General features: G+C 42.9%; 1 protein-coding gene across 1 annotated transcript; it reads right to left on the reverse strand.

Moving 5' to 3' along the window:
- Positions 1-2304: 2304 nt before the first annotated feature.
- On the reverse strand, positions 2305-15633 carry LOC126101132 (cytochrome P450 6k1-like). The gene is made up of 3 exons (XM_049911815.1): positions 15551-15633; positions 6183-6434; positions 2305-2481 (listed from the first exon to the last, which is right to left on the reverse strand). The coding sequence occupies exons 1-3, from the start codon at positions 15576-15578 to the stop codon at positions 2315-2317; spliced, it is 447 nt and encodes a 148-aa protein (XP_049767772.1). The 5' UTR covers positions 15579-15633; the 3' UTR covers positions 2305-2314.
- Positions 15634-16325: the final 692 nt, after the last annotated feature.

Genomic DNA, 16325 nt, shown 5'->3' on the forward strand with positions numbered 1-16325 from the left:
AACCACCTCTGGCCGTAATAACGGCCTTGATACGCCTGGGCATTGAGTCACACAGAGCGTGGATGGCGTGTACAGGTACAGCTGCCCATGCAACTTCAACACGATACCACAGTTCATCACGAGTAGTAACTGGCGTATTGTGACGAGCCAGTTGCTCGGCCACCATTGGCCAGACGTTTTAAATTGGTGAGAGATCTGGAGACTTTGCTGGCCAGGGCAGCAGTCGAACATTTTCTGTATCCAGAAAGGCCCATACAGGACCTGCAACATGTGGTCGTGCATTATCCTGCTGAAATGTAGGGTTTCGCAGAGATCGAATGAAGGGTAGAGGCATGGGTCGTAACACTTCTGAAATGTAACGTCCACTGTTCAAAGTGCCGCCAATGCGAAGAAGAGGTGACCGAGCCGTGTAAAAAGTGGCACCCCATACCATCACGCCGGGTGATACGCCAGTATGGCGATAACGAATACACGCTTCCAATGTGCGTTCACCGCGATGACGCCAAACACGGATGCGACCATCATGATTCTGTAAACAGAACCTGGATTCATCCGAAAAAATGATGTTTTGCCATTCGTACACCCAGGTTCGTCGTTGAGTGCATCATCGCAGGCGCTCCGGTCTGTGATGCCGCGTCAAGGGTAACCGCAGCCATGGTCTCCGAGCTGACAGTCCATGCTGCTGCAAACGTCGTCGAACTGTTCGTGCTGATGGTTTTTGTCTTGCAAACGACCCCATCTGTTGACTCAGGGATCGAGACGTGGCTGCACGATCCGTTACAGACATGTGGATAAGATGCCTGTCATCTCGACTATCATCTCGACGTGATCCAGCACGGCGTTCCGTATTAACCTCCTGAACCCACCGATTCCATATACTGCTAACAGTCATTGGATCTCGGCCAACGCGAGAAGCAATGTCGCGATACGATGAACCGCAATCGCGATAGGCTACAATCCGACCTTTATCAAAGTCGGAAACGTGATGATATGCGTTTCTCCTCCTTACACGAGGCAACACAACAGCGTTTCACCAGGGAACGCCGGTCAACTGCTGTTTGTGTATGAGAAATAGGTTGGAAAATTTCCTCATGTCAGCACGTTGTAGGTGTCGCCACTGGTGCCAACTTTGTGTGAATGCTCTGAAAAGCTAATCATTTGCACATCACAGCATCTGCTTCCTGTCGGTTAATTTTCGCGTCTGTAGCACGTCATCTTTGTGGTGTAGTAATTGTAATGGCCAGTAGTGTAGGAAGCGGCAGTATATACACAGAATTTAGATTCTGCGTCAGCCACTTTCTTTACGCGGTTTGAGCTTATCAGCTGATAATTCGCATACCCAAGTATGCAGTGTATTTCACGCTAATATTACCTTTATTGTATGTCCCCCTTGATGGTGATTCAGTCTTAATTGTCATCACTGTATTTGCAATAACAGTGTCTCTCATTATGCATCTATTGTTCATTAGCACTTACCATTTGTCATTTTTCATTTCAGTTGCTCAATGTCATTTAATGTAGAACTGTATCTCTTCATCTGCAAACATATTTTCCAGCTTACTGACGGTATTGTCACCTACAACATTCGTCCTCCTTTCCACGTATCTTAGAATTATTTGTTCTATATTAGAGCCATTCAAGAGCCAAATAGTAATCATAGGTCACTGGTATCACATATGTATTTTTTTTTCTCAGAAGGAAAAGTATTCCGTAACCCAAGGATCGATTATCTTCCGCATATTTAATGTGTTTATTTCATCATTTTTCGTTGCGTCGATGTCTGTAGTTTATTCTGCCTCCAGGACAAGGGGTGCGCCGAAACCTTATCTACACCCTCGACGTCCTTTTCAACAGGTTATTTGAGGCAACGAGAATAGTTCGTCATGTGAAAATCTTCAGGTGTCAGAGATTAGGACGAGAAAGACAGAGGGAGACTGAAATCTTAGCGGCGGCTGGTGTCAACAGTTCTAAATGCTAGCCATGTATGACATTTCTATATGCAAGCTACAGTGAAGATTCAATGTTGTTCCGACATTTCTTACATGATTCAACAGTCATTTCGAATATACGTATATAATTATATAGGATAATGGGTACGTTACAGTTTTGCAGTAGCAATAAGTACGGGCGAATTCGAAAATCAATTTAAATACTGTTGGTCAGAGTAAGTACATTCTATCATACTGTAAACGTATAAAAAAGTGTTACTCGCATAGTAACTGTTCGCGACTTCTTCGTCTGGCTGTAATGGAAATGACATGTCAAGGCAATCACAATTCACAACAGATCAATTTCGGCGACCTCGTCGCTCTCGTTAGGAAATCTTCTCGAAGGCCAGCTCAAACGACCCCTCTGACTTCCTTATCAGCTTCCGACGGTTTGCAGCCTGAGGTACTGGAGTCTTCTCAGTGACGCTCACACGGAAGTTTATCAAGACGTTCGCCAGGGCGATCTTCATTTGCGTTTGTGCTATTCTCAGTCCTGCAATAGAAAGACTTTGTATCATTACAGTGTTGCCTGTATTGATGTGGATCCATTTGATACCCATTAAGCAGGCTTATCTGCAAAAGCACATATAAAAGCGATCCAATCTCAGTCTCATTGTTTCACTCCTACAACAAATAATTAGAAAATGGATAATGTTATAGAACCATATTTACTCAGAAAATACTGACAAGAAGTTTCTGTTTAGTTCTCCTTAACCAGGTGACCGCTTCTTCTCCCTCATTCTGGAGGAATGGATTTTTAACAACAGTATGACGCATTTTATATAGTTTTTTCTTTGTTTCTCTTTCTAGTACACCGAAGAGTGAGATACCCAGGCATAAAGATCTTTGATCAGTTACCTAATAATGTTAAGAATGTGGTGATGTTGCGGTCTTCAAACCCCAGACTGGTTTGATGCATCTCTAGTCTATACTGCCCAAGGCTCTTCATCTCTGAATAACTACTGCAATCTACATTCCGTTGAATCTGCTTACTGCCTTTGAGCCTTTGACTCCTTCTGTAATTTTTATCCCCCACCTTCCCCCCTCTTAGCAAATCGACGATTCCCCCATGCCTCAAGATGTGTGATATCAATCTATTCCTTCTTTTAGTCAAGTTGTGCCATAAATGTCCTTCTTTCCCCAATTCGACCCAGTACGTCGTCATTAGATACCCGACCTACACACATAGTTTTCAGCATTCATCTGCAGCGCCACATTTCAAAAGCTTCTACTCTCGCAATTCGCAACATGATCATCGCGAGAGGGTCAGCAACCGTGTGATACTTAAAATGTTTCGTTTATTTTGTGATATGACTAGTTTTGATAAAAGTTGATCTTCAGGTCTGTGTAGTTGCATAAGCAACCGCTAGCATCCATACAGAACTACACATCGGAATACTGTAACGAAATGTAATCGAACTAAATTAGGCGTTACTTAGGGGTTTCATTAGGAAACTGGAGAACTAAGGTAGTAGATGAGTTTTGCTATCTGGGCAGCAAAATAACTGATGATCGCAGAAGTAGAGAGGATATAATACACTTATTGAAAATTACAAGAAAAGCATTTCTTGTATGAACTGTCTATAGTCACCATATTATTTCCGTACAAGGCAACACCCCAGGCAAGTATCTTCAGAAAAAGACTTCGTAACACTTAAATTAATATTCGACTAGCGACCAGCCACGGCTGCGCACTGATAGTGCCAAGCATCTACAGTCGTAAGACTTTTTTATAATATGTGGTGATAAACACAAACCTTTCTCCTGAATCAGTCTATCTATTAGCAAAAACCCTACAGTAGTTCCTGAGATTAGCCATTACACACAAGGCAGAAAAACGCAGTGGTTTACTTTAATTTATAGTACGTATAAATATTAACAACTTTCTCCAGAAATTATTTTCTTGCTGTTGTGAGCCTCTTTTTATGTCCTCTCTACTTCTGACACTATCAGTTATTTTTCTGCATAAACAGCAAAACTCATAAATAGCAAAACTGCGTTTAGTACCCAATTTCCTAATCTAACAGCATCAACAACGCCTGATGTAATTAGACTACATACTGTTACCCTTGATTTACGCCGGCCGCGGTGGCCAAGCGGTTATAGGCGCTCCAGTCTGGAACCGCTCGACTGCTACGGTCGCAGGTTCGAATCCTGCCTCGGGCATGGATGTGTGTGATTTGCTTAGCTTAGTTAGGTTTAAGTAGTTCTAAGTTATAGGGGACTGATGACCACAGATGTTAAGTCCCATAGTGCTCAGAGTCATTTTTGAACCTTGATTTACTTTTGTTAATATTCGTCTTAGAGGCTCTTTGCAAGACACTGTCCATAACTTTCAAAGATATTTAGTCATGAAAAAGTATTCCTTTACATAGGTGGAACAATGAAGAAGACAAAGTTTCAGATTATGTCTGAAGCTAGTTCTATTATTACTAGATACATGACAACATTAACTAAGCTGTCAGAGACTTTTGTAGCTGAATGTCTCACACGGATATGATTTGCGAGTTGGGGTGACACTCATTCAAACAAAGTGGTTTTTTTGTTGCAGCTGGATCTTCTCATCAAACTTTAATCACCAGCTTTCTCCTCAGAGTTTGAAGATATTTTGTTAACGTCCACCTACATAGAGAGAAATGATCATCATCATCCATGTCTCTGTCTCCCCCCCCCCCCCCACCGTCACCACCCCCACGTACACTGGGGAATGCGGCTCAGCTCGCCAGTCTAAGGGAAACTGAATTTTCGCGAAACCATTGTTTCTGCCAGAAGATTGCTTCCTATATATTTTGAACGCATATATTATAAAGCGTCACACGAAATATTTTGAGTGAAAGAGGAAATAATGTATAGGAATTACATGCATTTTTTGAAGCCTAAGATAGTGACCACTTTTCACAACCTAGAGGTTAATGTGGCCAGCGCTATCGCCAGAACATTCCATGTTTGTTGTTTTGATTTACAAAAATGGTGCAAATGGCTCTGAGCAGTATGCGACTTAACTTCTGAGGTCATCAGTCGCCTAGAACTTAGAACTACTTAAACCTAACTAACCTAAGGACATCACACACATCCATGCCCGAGGCAGGATTCGAACCTGCGACCGTAGCGGTCGCTCGGTTCCAGACTGTAGCGCCTAGAACCGCACGGCCACTCCGGCCGGCTTTTGATTTACGGGCTTATTTCCTAGGCACCTTGATACTCCATACCTAAAGTAATGTCATGTGACTGGATCAGACCGTTTTCAATTGCATTTTTCTATTAGGCCGAAAATAAACGAACAGAAACGGTTTCAAAAGACATAAATTTATTAATTCAGAATCGGCAGAAAAGGATAGGTTGACGGATATGTAAAAGGGTTTAGAACTCAAGCTGATCTGTAGTATTTTGTATGTTACCTGGAACTAACTAAATCTTATTGGGGTAAACACTGTAGCCACTATCTCCAATGGGACTCCATGTCGGCATTAGTGGTTCACGATATACTTTCAAACTGAAAGAAACAAAGAACTACAGTACTTTGTGAGACAAAAGACGATTTCAAAAAATGATTTAATGAAAAATTATTGTTCTGCGTATGGGTGAGGTACAAGGATAATATAAATAATTCACTTTACACAAGGCGACTGAAAATCAGTAAAGTTTGTACTAAAAAGTAATAGGACAAACTTCCTCTCTAAACTGACAACAGAGATAGTGTAGAATAGAACTAGTTTGACAACATCTCTGCAGGCAGCAACACTGTTAGAGGCAAACAATATGCAATGCCCGCTTTTGGTTCAAATGGTTCTGAGCACTATGGGACTTAACTGCTGAAGTCATTAGTCCCCTAGAACTTAGAACTACTTAAACCTAACTAACCTAAGGACATCACACACATCCATGCCCGAGGCAGGATTCGAACCTGCGACCGTAGCGGTCGCTCGGTTCCAGACTATAGCGCCTAGAACCGCTCGGCCACTCCGGCCGGCAATGCATAAGTGCATTAAAACCTAAAGAAAGCTGAAGATTATTGTAAAAGACAGAGCTCAACTTGTTCTCTTTCCACCAAGAATGTGTGTTATAATAACAAACTGATTCGTTTCACAACATAGCGAGAGACCGTAATTATGATTTATAGAACGTGCAAATACCGAAGTAGCTGACTATAGAATTGTGTACGAAAGTTGTAGTGCGACAGCGCAGCGCACTCACCGGGGCACTGCCTCGGGCCGTCCCCGAAGGGCAGGAAGGTGTGGCTGGGTCTCGCCTTGCCGCCCTCGCCGCTGAACCTCCCGGGCAAGAAGCGCTCTGGGTGCTCCCAGTACCGGGGGTCGTGGTGCAGGCCCAGCACGGAGACGACGATGCCCGTGTCCTTGGGAAGCACTATGTCTGTGCCCGGGATCCGGAAGGGCTGCGTCGTCTTGCGGTCCAGGAAGTTCATCGGAGGGTAAAGCCGCATCGTCTCTGCACAAAGCGGTGAATTTATCCACTCATCATTCTCACGCACCGAGAACAATTTCAGTGGGCAAAAATTAGTCGCCCCTTAAAACAGCATTGAAGATGGTGCGACCCCCCATAAATGACAATGAAGTGTCTGCGCAGCAGGAGATTGTATGCACACAGCGCAATAAGGTGCAACGATGTGGAAACGTGACAGGTTGCCAGAAAGGAGCTATCGTGTTTGTGTTCCCCCGAAGCCCGCCGTGAAAAAAGGCCGACTTATCTGCAGTACTGATGTCGAGTGTCCAACGTGTCTACAAGGACTGGAGTACCACTCGTAGGCATGTAACACGGCGTAGGAACAATGGTCGTAAAAATAGTTCAAGTGTAACAGACCTGGACGAGTGTCACACCTTGTGAATGGAAGTAATTTAAAACACGATGGGAACTGTTGCTGAGAAATACGGCTAAGTGCATCTCAACCAGTTTCGGAGCGAACATTGGACGTTTGGAGTTGGTTACGTCCTAAAAGCCTATTGCTCGTAGCAGCAAATAAAGCGGTCGATTTTCAGTGGGCCAGACAACACAGAAACTGATCGGCAAACGACTGAACGTCTGTAGTGTTGTCCCAGGAATCGGGATGGTGCCTCTTTTCAAGTGATTCAAGATGTCGAATGTACAGGCGGCCCAATCGAGCGTTTAGGAGTTATTATATGGAGGCTATGTAAGGGGCAGTCAAATGAAAACCTAACACCCGCGCCGGGCGGTGTGGCCGAGCGGTTCTAGGCGCTACAGTCTGGATCCGCGTGACCGCTTCGGTCGCAGGTTCGAATCCTGCCTCGGGCATGGATGTGTGTGATGTCCTTAAGTTAGGTTAAAGTAGTTCTAAGTTCTAGGGGACTGATGACCTCAGATGTTCAAGTCCCATAGTGCTCAGAGCCATTTGAACCCAACACCCGCAGCAGTGGGACCATGGAATGGTTCCATTAAAAAAAATCGCCCCACGTGGTAAGACATTTCTCCCACTGGGACACGAGATTATCAGTTCCTGTTTCATACAATGCAGTCGGCCTTTGACGGATCCACAACCGCACCCACTCTCGCACTTACTCGTTCCGCTGAAACAGACGTCCACGTATGTTTTTCTCCAACGCCAAAGATAAGGAAATCACACGGTGAAGGATCGAGGGTGCACGGAGGATGTTGCGGTGTTCCGCAACCAAATCGTTGAAGCATTATAGTCTTCGAGCGATTGGAAGGGTGAGGGCGAGCGTTATGATGTAACAGGGTGATTCCGTCCAACAGCATTTTGACTTGATGGCCCTTCGAGGAACAGGCGAGAAGAGGGCCTCTGCAGTCGGAGACCATCATGACCTTATCGGAATCTGTGTGAACAACTTTGGAAGTCTTTGGAGGGGGAGATGTGGAATGTTTCCGATGCTAGCTTTGCGGTTTGCCGTGGGACTGCCGGAATACTGTCGGACGGGATCACGATAACGGCCGCCCCCACCCTGCCAATCAGACTAAGGCTACGCTTCAGCGATTTGTTTGGCAAACACTGGAGCACCCTCCGTAGAATCCGGATCCTTCACAGTGTCATTTTCACATATTTGATGACCTGAAAAAAGTCGCTCATTTCAGTCGGACGGGAAAGTGCAAGAGTGGAGGCATTTGTGGATCTGCCAGCGGCCGACCGTGTTCTACCAAACAGGAGTTGATCGTCTCGTTCCCCAGGAGAAACGTCGTAACGCATGCTGTGATTACTTTGCAATGGATCCATTCCGTGGTCCCGTTGCCGCGGGTGCTCGGTTTTCATTTGACTACCTCTGATAGTTCAGAATGGAGGAATCCCTATGATTACTTTTGAATACATTATGGGAGTGGCAGTGGTCAATGTGTTACAAATATTTACTATTAAAAACGGTCTTGATCACAATTTATATATATCAAGACTGTTTTTAACAGTAAAAATCTCTATGCTGTTTTGCGGGATTTAATCGTACCGTGACTCAGACTCACTCATCATGTAGCTTGAACATGAACCAGGATGTTTATTTCAACATTCTCGGTGACTGAGTGTTGCCTCTTGTAACGGGACATCGAGCTCTACCATTACATTTCCTCAACAGTATTTGTCGATACCAGTATTATTTTTCGAATTTTGGACAGATTAATATATCTCAGTTGCTTTTCTGAAAACTTTCATATAGTTTTATACCCAGTATGTTATATTTAAAGCTAAAATTTATGAAAAGGAATTACTTTATAAAATATTTTAGTTTCTATGTTATAGTCGATAAGTACTAGTTCTGAATGTACAGTTAAAATTAAATTTTTTTTAGAAACATTTGAAATTACGAATTATTTGAACACTTAAAGTTTACTATGTTTATTTGTGGAATCATTTACGAAATAATAATTAAAATTAGAATTTATTTGGTAAGGAAAATTGTAAACCCTTTCTAATACTGTTATTTCCACAGAGTGTGAGAGTGGAAAGCTTGCTTCTGATGTGATCGGACGTATTTTTGTATAATGGGTGCGAACGATGTAATTTCGGCTTTGTTAATGTGAAAAATCAAAATACCATATGACACACTAAAATGCGAGAAAATCAGTGGAAAATACATTTAAGCAAAAAATTCTGCAACAACAATCTTCCAGTCTATTTAGTTTAAATCAACCGTGAGGACCTGATGAGATATCCAGCTTCAAGAATCAGACCCTGAAAGAAGTCTACTGGGCCCCACTTGTATGTGGCACCGGAATATGATAATAATAATACTAATGTAAACTAAACTGAAAGTATGATATTATAAACGATGTATGTCTCTGATAGGCTTTATAAGGCGGATCGCTGACTGTGCACGACCGCAGATCCTAAGTTACTGTTTCTGGTCCGAGATTGTAGTGTTTGAGTAAAAGAGCGCTTGGCGCACAGTCGTAGGTGTAGGATGGTGTAGGCAGTTTTTGTGGTGTGCTCTGTGAAGCCACCAAGTGTTGGATTAATGTAGGTATTACGAGAACATGGAAGCAGAAGTTTTCATGCGAGCAAAGTAAAGATGTTAAATAATTATGATTTTCGTTTTGCCAGCGCGTTAGTATAGATGAGTTGGCTGATAATTTGAAAGTGTTGAGTAACCCCAGAATTTATGTAAACTAGTTAGATATTTCACTTTTGTAATGCTTCAAAGATTTGTTAACAGAGCTATATGTAATTTGATGATTTGCATTTATGCTGGTTAATGAGGTTAGATAATACGAGTACTTGCTGTAAAAAGTCATTGTTTGTGGATCAGTTAATAAATATGATTTTTTTGACCGATGTAACTTCAGTTGTCAAATATTTTTGGAAAACCAAACTTAACTTGCAATATAATTTTGCACAAAAACATCAGTGTCAGTAATTCACCACAATCTTTACCGTCTCCCTGTCCAGGTCATATATTTTTCAAAGAAAAATTTCCTTAAATGTTCTTGTTTATCAGCCAAAAGAATTTCGTATGCACTTCATGTATAATAGCCAGCATTGCACACTGCTGAGCCTATAGCTAGCATTCATATCTTTTTTTCTTTTTTTGTGAGAGACCAGAATACATCACGTTCCACAGTTGCTGCTTTAGAGGTAAGACAATTTAATTTATTGTTATGTGCACAGGGACCGAAGTTATCAGTTTTGCACAGGGCCAGAGGATTCAGTGCCTAAGGGGCTGAATGTATTTTGCAGTGACTGTATTTCTTTATTGGTAATGGGAGTTGCATTGCCCAATCAGTTTGTATAAACTTTCGCTAACAATAGCACAGAGTAACCACACCACCTGCAGTTACAACACGCTAAACGATAATTCGAGTTTAGTACCCGTTCCACAGTTCAGACATTCATTCAACGTAATCTAGCACTGATAATATTTTTTTAAAGAACGTTACAACCCCTAGACAAGAAGAACTACAGCCATCTCAATATGACAAGCTTCGTAAAAGACTTTGCTTATGAATTACTTGGACTGGGCATTGATCAATGTGAAAGGTAGATGGAAGAAGGAAGGACGGGGGAAATTACACCCCTCTTCTACTTCTTCATCACGAATAAGGTATGAACACTCCCGTTTTCCATTAGAACAACAACATGTTCACAGAGCTGCAAGCATACATTCCTGGTTTGACGAAGAGTCAGGCATCCTATAGCTCCTCGGATGGCACCCTAAATCACTCGACCTTAATCCTATAGAAGAAGCCTGGGACTATTTGTCACAGCGGGTGTAACGCAATAGTCAACATCTCCGCAATTTAGTGTCTCTAGGGGGCCTAATCACATTCACTTCAGCAGTACACGGCGTTCGTAAAGAAACTTCTGGACTCATCTTTTCTCGCCGAATTGAGGCCATTTTCAAAGATAGATACGGTTTTACAGGATATCGGCCTGATGCCTACTAGTGGTTGTCGATGTCTTGTCCGTTGTGATCGTTGTCGCTACTTTACACGGATGTGGAGTTCCTAAAATATTAATAAGTTCCACCATTATGTAACACTACAGCTCAGTGAGATGTATTCTAGAAGTAAGAGCCGTTCAGATATTAAAAATAATCGTTAGAAACCGTTTTAATTGGCTGTTTCAGTTTTATATCAATCTTCTTCGCATATCCGGCTCACCGCCGTTAAATTCTAAGCACTATTCATAACGTGCAGCTAGCTTCTTTAGTCCCTCAGCATAGAGGAAAACCCACTACAAATTGACACAACTGATAACGGCAGTCTTGATTTTCTCGTCATTATGACGGAAGAAGTGGTACCCACTGGGTGCGAGGTCGGGACTGTAGCGTCAATGGTCGAAAAGTCCTCAACATAAAAGCTGCTTTTTGTTCTTGGTACAGGCAGCTCTGTGTGGGCGCATGCTCTCGTGGAGGCGAACTATCCCGTGACAACAGTCTAAACGGAGTGCGTCTGACACGACGAAATTCACCAGTGTGAGCGTCAACGGTTAACTGTCGATCAGATCGCAGTTTCTGGTTCACTTGTACGATTTCATTCCTCGCTTCATCAGGCACATTTATACGGCCGCTTTCAAAGTTCCTACACCATTGTATTACGTTTCATCACTCACTACTGTAGCCTCTAAAACTAAGTACAACGCATTGCGAATTTAAGCAACTGTAGAAGCATTTTGACACAAAACCGAATTACAAAATGCACATCACAACTGCAGGGAGCAAAGATTTTCGATGCCATTGTCGTTTGCTTTTATACACAGTCCAAGTAAATGGGTCTTATTTCAAATATCCTTCGTATACTAAACATGTATAATAATTTTATAATTAGCTTCGTAACTGATTATGCAACATAATGTATATGAATGATCTCTGTTTTATTTAGTATAGCAATTTTGATTAAATAATGTTGAAAACATTTTAAGTAATATTCTGGAAAGTCGATTACCGGAACCACATGTAGGGCTTATCGGCAGTTGGTAGGTAAAGCGGAGTAGGTGGGAGTGGGACAGACATAGGCCATAGCAAAGCCACCCACACTGTCTTTGTTAGTGCCGGAAAACAAATACACGGAGTGAAATAAAATTAACCCAGAAAATACGATTACAGATTTATGAAGCCGACAAGATGACTAGCTTATTCGTACCAGGCATGGAGCTATCAATTGGGTACTTAAAGAGCTACCTACTTAAATCAATCAGAACTAATTGAATCAATCAGAACTAATTTTCTCTATCGACGAATACTACCAATGTCATCCATGCATGACAGACTATCGGCTGCAGGGGGCTAATCACTATCTCTGACAATGAAACGCGGCAACTTGTTTACATTGTGTACTTGTTCCCTAGTATAGTAGATAATCTGTGCATTCACAAACTATACTCATAGCCCAAAAAATGGTAGTTCGAGCGATTTGCTGTGCCAGTTCGCGAATTTTGCATAGACCGTTGTCCAAGCATGTCAGAATTGTAACTCTGCCATCGCTGTACAAATCCTCCACGGATTTTGTGGATAACAATATGGACTCATTCGCAAGGTACTGCCGTATTCATTTTGTAAAAACGAAACGGAAAAAAATTTACACTTGGTTAATACTCTTTAATTATTGTACAGGACAGGCAGGAACCAATCTGAAAGTTTCATTTTTATCAGGTTTCTACATCTATACAGCGCAAGCCACTTTGCGATGTGCGGAGGAGTGGCCGAGGATACGGGTTGTACCACTATCTTCCTCCACCAACACATCTTTTCTTGTCCATTCATGAATGACGCTTGAGAAGAATGACTGTCGGTAAAACTCAGTATGAGTCAATTTCTCTGAGTTTCAACTCGTGGTAATTTCTCGAGACATACGTAAGAGCAACCATGTTTCCCGAATCCTCTTGGAACGTCTGCATTCAAAAATTCTACGGTAAACATCTCCATGATGCATAATGCCCTCTTGTAGCGACTATGTTCGTTGAGCATCTACGTAATGCTCATCTGCTGACTAAACCGGCCCGTGATGAAACACACCGTGATTCATTGGATCTCCTCTATCTGCGAGTAACACTAGCGACCCAATCTAATTACGGCACTCAAGAACAGATGTAACTACTGTTTTATAAGCCATTTCTTTCGTGAATGAATTCCGTTGCCTTAAGATTCTCGCAGTGAATCTGAGCCTGGAATTTGCTTTTCATGCTATTTGTCTTATGCTGTCATTCCACTTCTGGTCGCGCTGGATAGTTGCCGGCGCAAGAATATTCTTGTCAGCTTTCAGCTGCGAAACTCAAACGGCTGCACACGCAACAATAGACTTGCGACAATACCAAAGCATTGCCGTAGAAACATATACAAAGTCTCTTTATGTGAGTGATTGAGGAAGGCGCGTGAAGCAGCAGCGCCACATCTGCTGCAGCTGTCAGGGATCTTCTTTTGCTGACTCTACTACAGTTTATTTATGGTAAATAATGTTTATGGTGTTTTGTTGCCAATAGTGTAATCGAACGGAACCGAAAATGTTAATGATAACTCCAAGATTTTCAGATTTCCTTTTATTCTGCACGGAAGTTCCTTGAAGTAGTTTGTGCCTTTCCTGTAAATTAGTTATACACCGAAGAGCAAAAGAAACTGGCATGGGCATGCGTATTGAAATACAGAGATATGTAAACAGGCAGAATACGGTGCTGCGGACGGCAACGCCTGTATAACAAAACAAATGCCTGGCACAGTTGTTAGATCGGTTACTGCTGCTACAGTGGCAGGTTATCAAGATTTAAGTGAGTTTGAAGGTGATGTTATAGCCGACTCACGAGCGATGGGACACAGCGTCTCCGAGGTAGTGATGAAGTGGGGATTTTCCCGTACGACCATATCATGACTGTCAAATGCCTTCACAAAAGAAGACGAAGTAAATATTCCAGAATTCGAATCGAGAACAGCTGCCAACATGAGTAACGTAGAAGCAAATATCCTCGGAGTAGTGAAGCAACTTATCACTTAATAAAAGCAAGTCTTCTGGTCCAGACTGTATCAATTGGGTTCCTTTCGGAGTATGCTGATGCATTAGCTCCATACTTAACAATCATATACAACCGTACGCTCGACGAAAGATCCGCAGCCAAAGACTGGAAAGTTGCACAGGTCACACCAATATTCAAGAAACGTAGTAGGAGCAATCCACTAAATTACAGGCCCGTATCATTAACGTCGATATGCAGCAGGATTTTGGAACATATATTGTGTTCGAACATTATGAATTATCTCGAAGAAAACGGTCTATTGACACACAGTCAACACGGATTTAGAAAACATTGTTCCTGTGAAACACAACGAGCTCTTTATTCACATGAAGTGTTGAGTGCTATTGACAATGGATTTCAGATCGATTCCGTGTTTCTGGATTTCTGGATCTCTGACATCGCTGCGACCGGAAAAAGGACCTGCACCAACGGGGCCGGCCGGCCGGTGTGGCCGAGTGGTTCTAGGCGCTTCAGTCTGGAACCGCGTGACCGCTACGGTCGCAGGTTCGAATCCTGTAAAAAAGTAGTTCTAAGTTCTAGGGGACTGATGACCACAGATGTTAAGTCCCATAGTTCTCAGAGCCATTTGACCCATTTTTTTAAACAACGGGACCAACGACGACTGAAGAGAATCGTTCAGCGTGACAGAAGTGCAACCCTTCCTCAAATTGCTGCAGATTTCAATGCTGGGCTATCAACACGTGTCAACGTGCGGACCATTCAGCGAAACATCATCGATATAGCCGTTCGGCGCCGAAGGCCCACTCGTGTACGCTTGATGACTGCACGACACAAAGCTGTACGCCTCGCCTGGGATCGTCAACATCGACATTGGATTGTTGATAACTAGAAACATGTTTCCTGATCGGACGAGTCTCGTTTCAAGTTGTATCGAGTGGATGGACGTGTACGTGTATGGAGACAACCTCATGAATCCATGGACCCTGTATGTCAACAGGGGACTGTTAAAGCTGGCGAAGGCTCCGTAATAGTGTGGGGCATGTCCAGTTGGAGTGACAGTCTGACAGGTAACACGTGCGGAAGCATCCTGTCGGATCACCTGCATCCATTCATGTCTATTGCGCATTCCGACGGACTTGGGCAATTCGAGCAGGACAGTGTGACACCGCGCACGTCCAGAATTGCCACAGAGTGTCTCCAGTAACATTCTTCTGGGTTTAAAGACTTCTTCTGGCCACCAAGCTCCCCAGACATGATCATTATTGAGCGTATCTTGGATGCTTGCAACGTTCTGTTCAGAAGAGACCTCTACTCCCTCGTACTCTTAATGGTTGATGGACAGCCCTGCAGGATTGATGGTGTCAGTTTCCTCCAGCACTACTTCAGATATCAGTCGAGTCCATGTTACGTGGTGTTGCGTCACTTCTGTGTGCTCGCTGGAGCCCTAAACAATATTAGGCACGGTATCAGTTTCTTTGGCTCTTCAGTGTAGTACATGTTATTATAAATCTAATCGTGTATATTTTCGTTTTTATGGTTTCCTTTAACTTTCAAAATGTTTTATTATCAGCTGTCTGTGAGCTATGTAATGACTCATTCCATGACGAAGTATCATGGACCCACATGGTACCTCAGAATCTGGTGAGTTAAAAAGAAAAAGAAAAAGCTAAAGGAAAAAGGGACTCACCGTTGATAACGCAGTCGAGCTGGTTCATGGCTCCCAATGCCTGATATGTAAACTCGCCGCCGTGGCAAAAGATGGCCTCACGGATGTCCCGGCGGACCCTGTCTTGTATTTGCTGGTTGACGGCAAGCTGGTACAGAGCGTACGTCATGGTCGAAACAGACGTGTCAAGCCCACCAATCAGGAAAGCGACGATGTTGCCAACTATTGTCTCGTCATCCATTTCTGAAAATGTGAAGTGCTGTCGTAGGAGACGTAAACCAAAGAGCAAGGAAATGTTTGGTACTGTATATTGCATAATTTCTTTAAAAGCAACTTTACAAATTGAAAACGACATCGGAATTGAGGGTCGGACTGAAAGCTATGTGTAATAACACCTATACACGATGAGTAAAACAGAGAGACTGAGAGACTGTTCCGTGATTACTAGCTGCCGCCAGGATGTAGCTGTTCTGGTGTCTGGAGGCCGATCACGTGGAAGAAGTAGCGCTGCTACATTCTTCCGTCATGCGGTTGCTACTTAAAAGGTAGTTAGACTCCGAAGACGTAGTCATTGCCTCATTAAAGTGGGTGGAACGCAGAAGCGACCCGTGGTGAAGGGTGCAGTGTTTTGCATAGGTTGCTGATTGTGTCTGAACACGGTGCTCCAGCTACAAAATTTAGGGTGAGGTCATTTTCAGTGAACAATTCAATAATTCTGTGAAAAACTTCACCAACAGTTCCTTTTGTTGCTTTCTGTCTAAAGTGATTTATTGTAACACTGGTATCACCCGAAAAA

The sequence above is a fragment of the Schistocerca cancellata genome, chromosome 9, assembly GCF_023864275.1.
Source record: "Schistocerca cancellata isolate TAMUIC-IGC-003103 chromosome 9, iqSchCanc2.1, whole genome shotgun sequence".
Classification (NCBI taxonomy): Eukaryota; Metazoa; Arthropoda; class Insecta; order Orthoptera; family Acrididae; genus Schistocerca; species Schistocerca cancellata.

What these genes read in the sequence shown, in the direction of transcription:
- LOC126101132 (XM_049911815.1), bottom strand. Translation starts at nt 15,578, where the DNA reads ATGAACCAGCTCGACTGCGTTATCAACG. An exon ending in GCTCGACTGCGTTATCAACG is followed by an intron (nt 6,435 to 15,550) that starts GTGAGTCCCTTT and finishes CGCTTTGTGCAG; the next exon opens with AGACGATGCGGCTTTACCCT. An exon ending in CGGCCCGAGGCAGTGCCCCG is followed by an intron (nt 2,482 to 6,182) that starts GTGAGTGCGCTG and finishes TTTCTATTGCAG; the next exon opens with GACTGAGAATAGCACAAACG.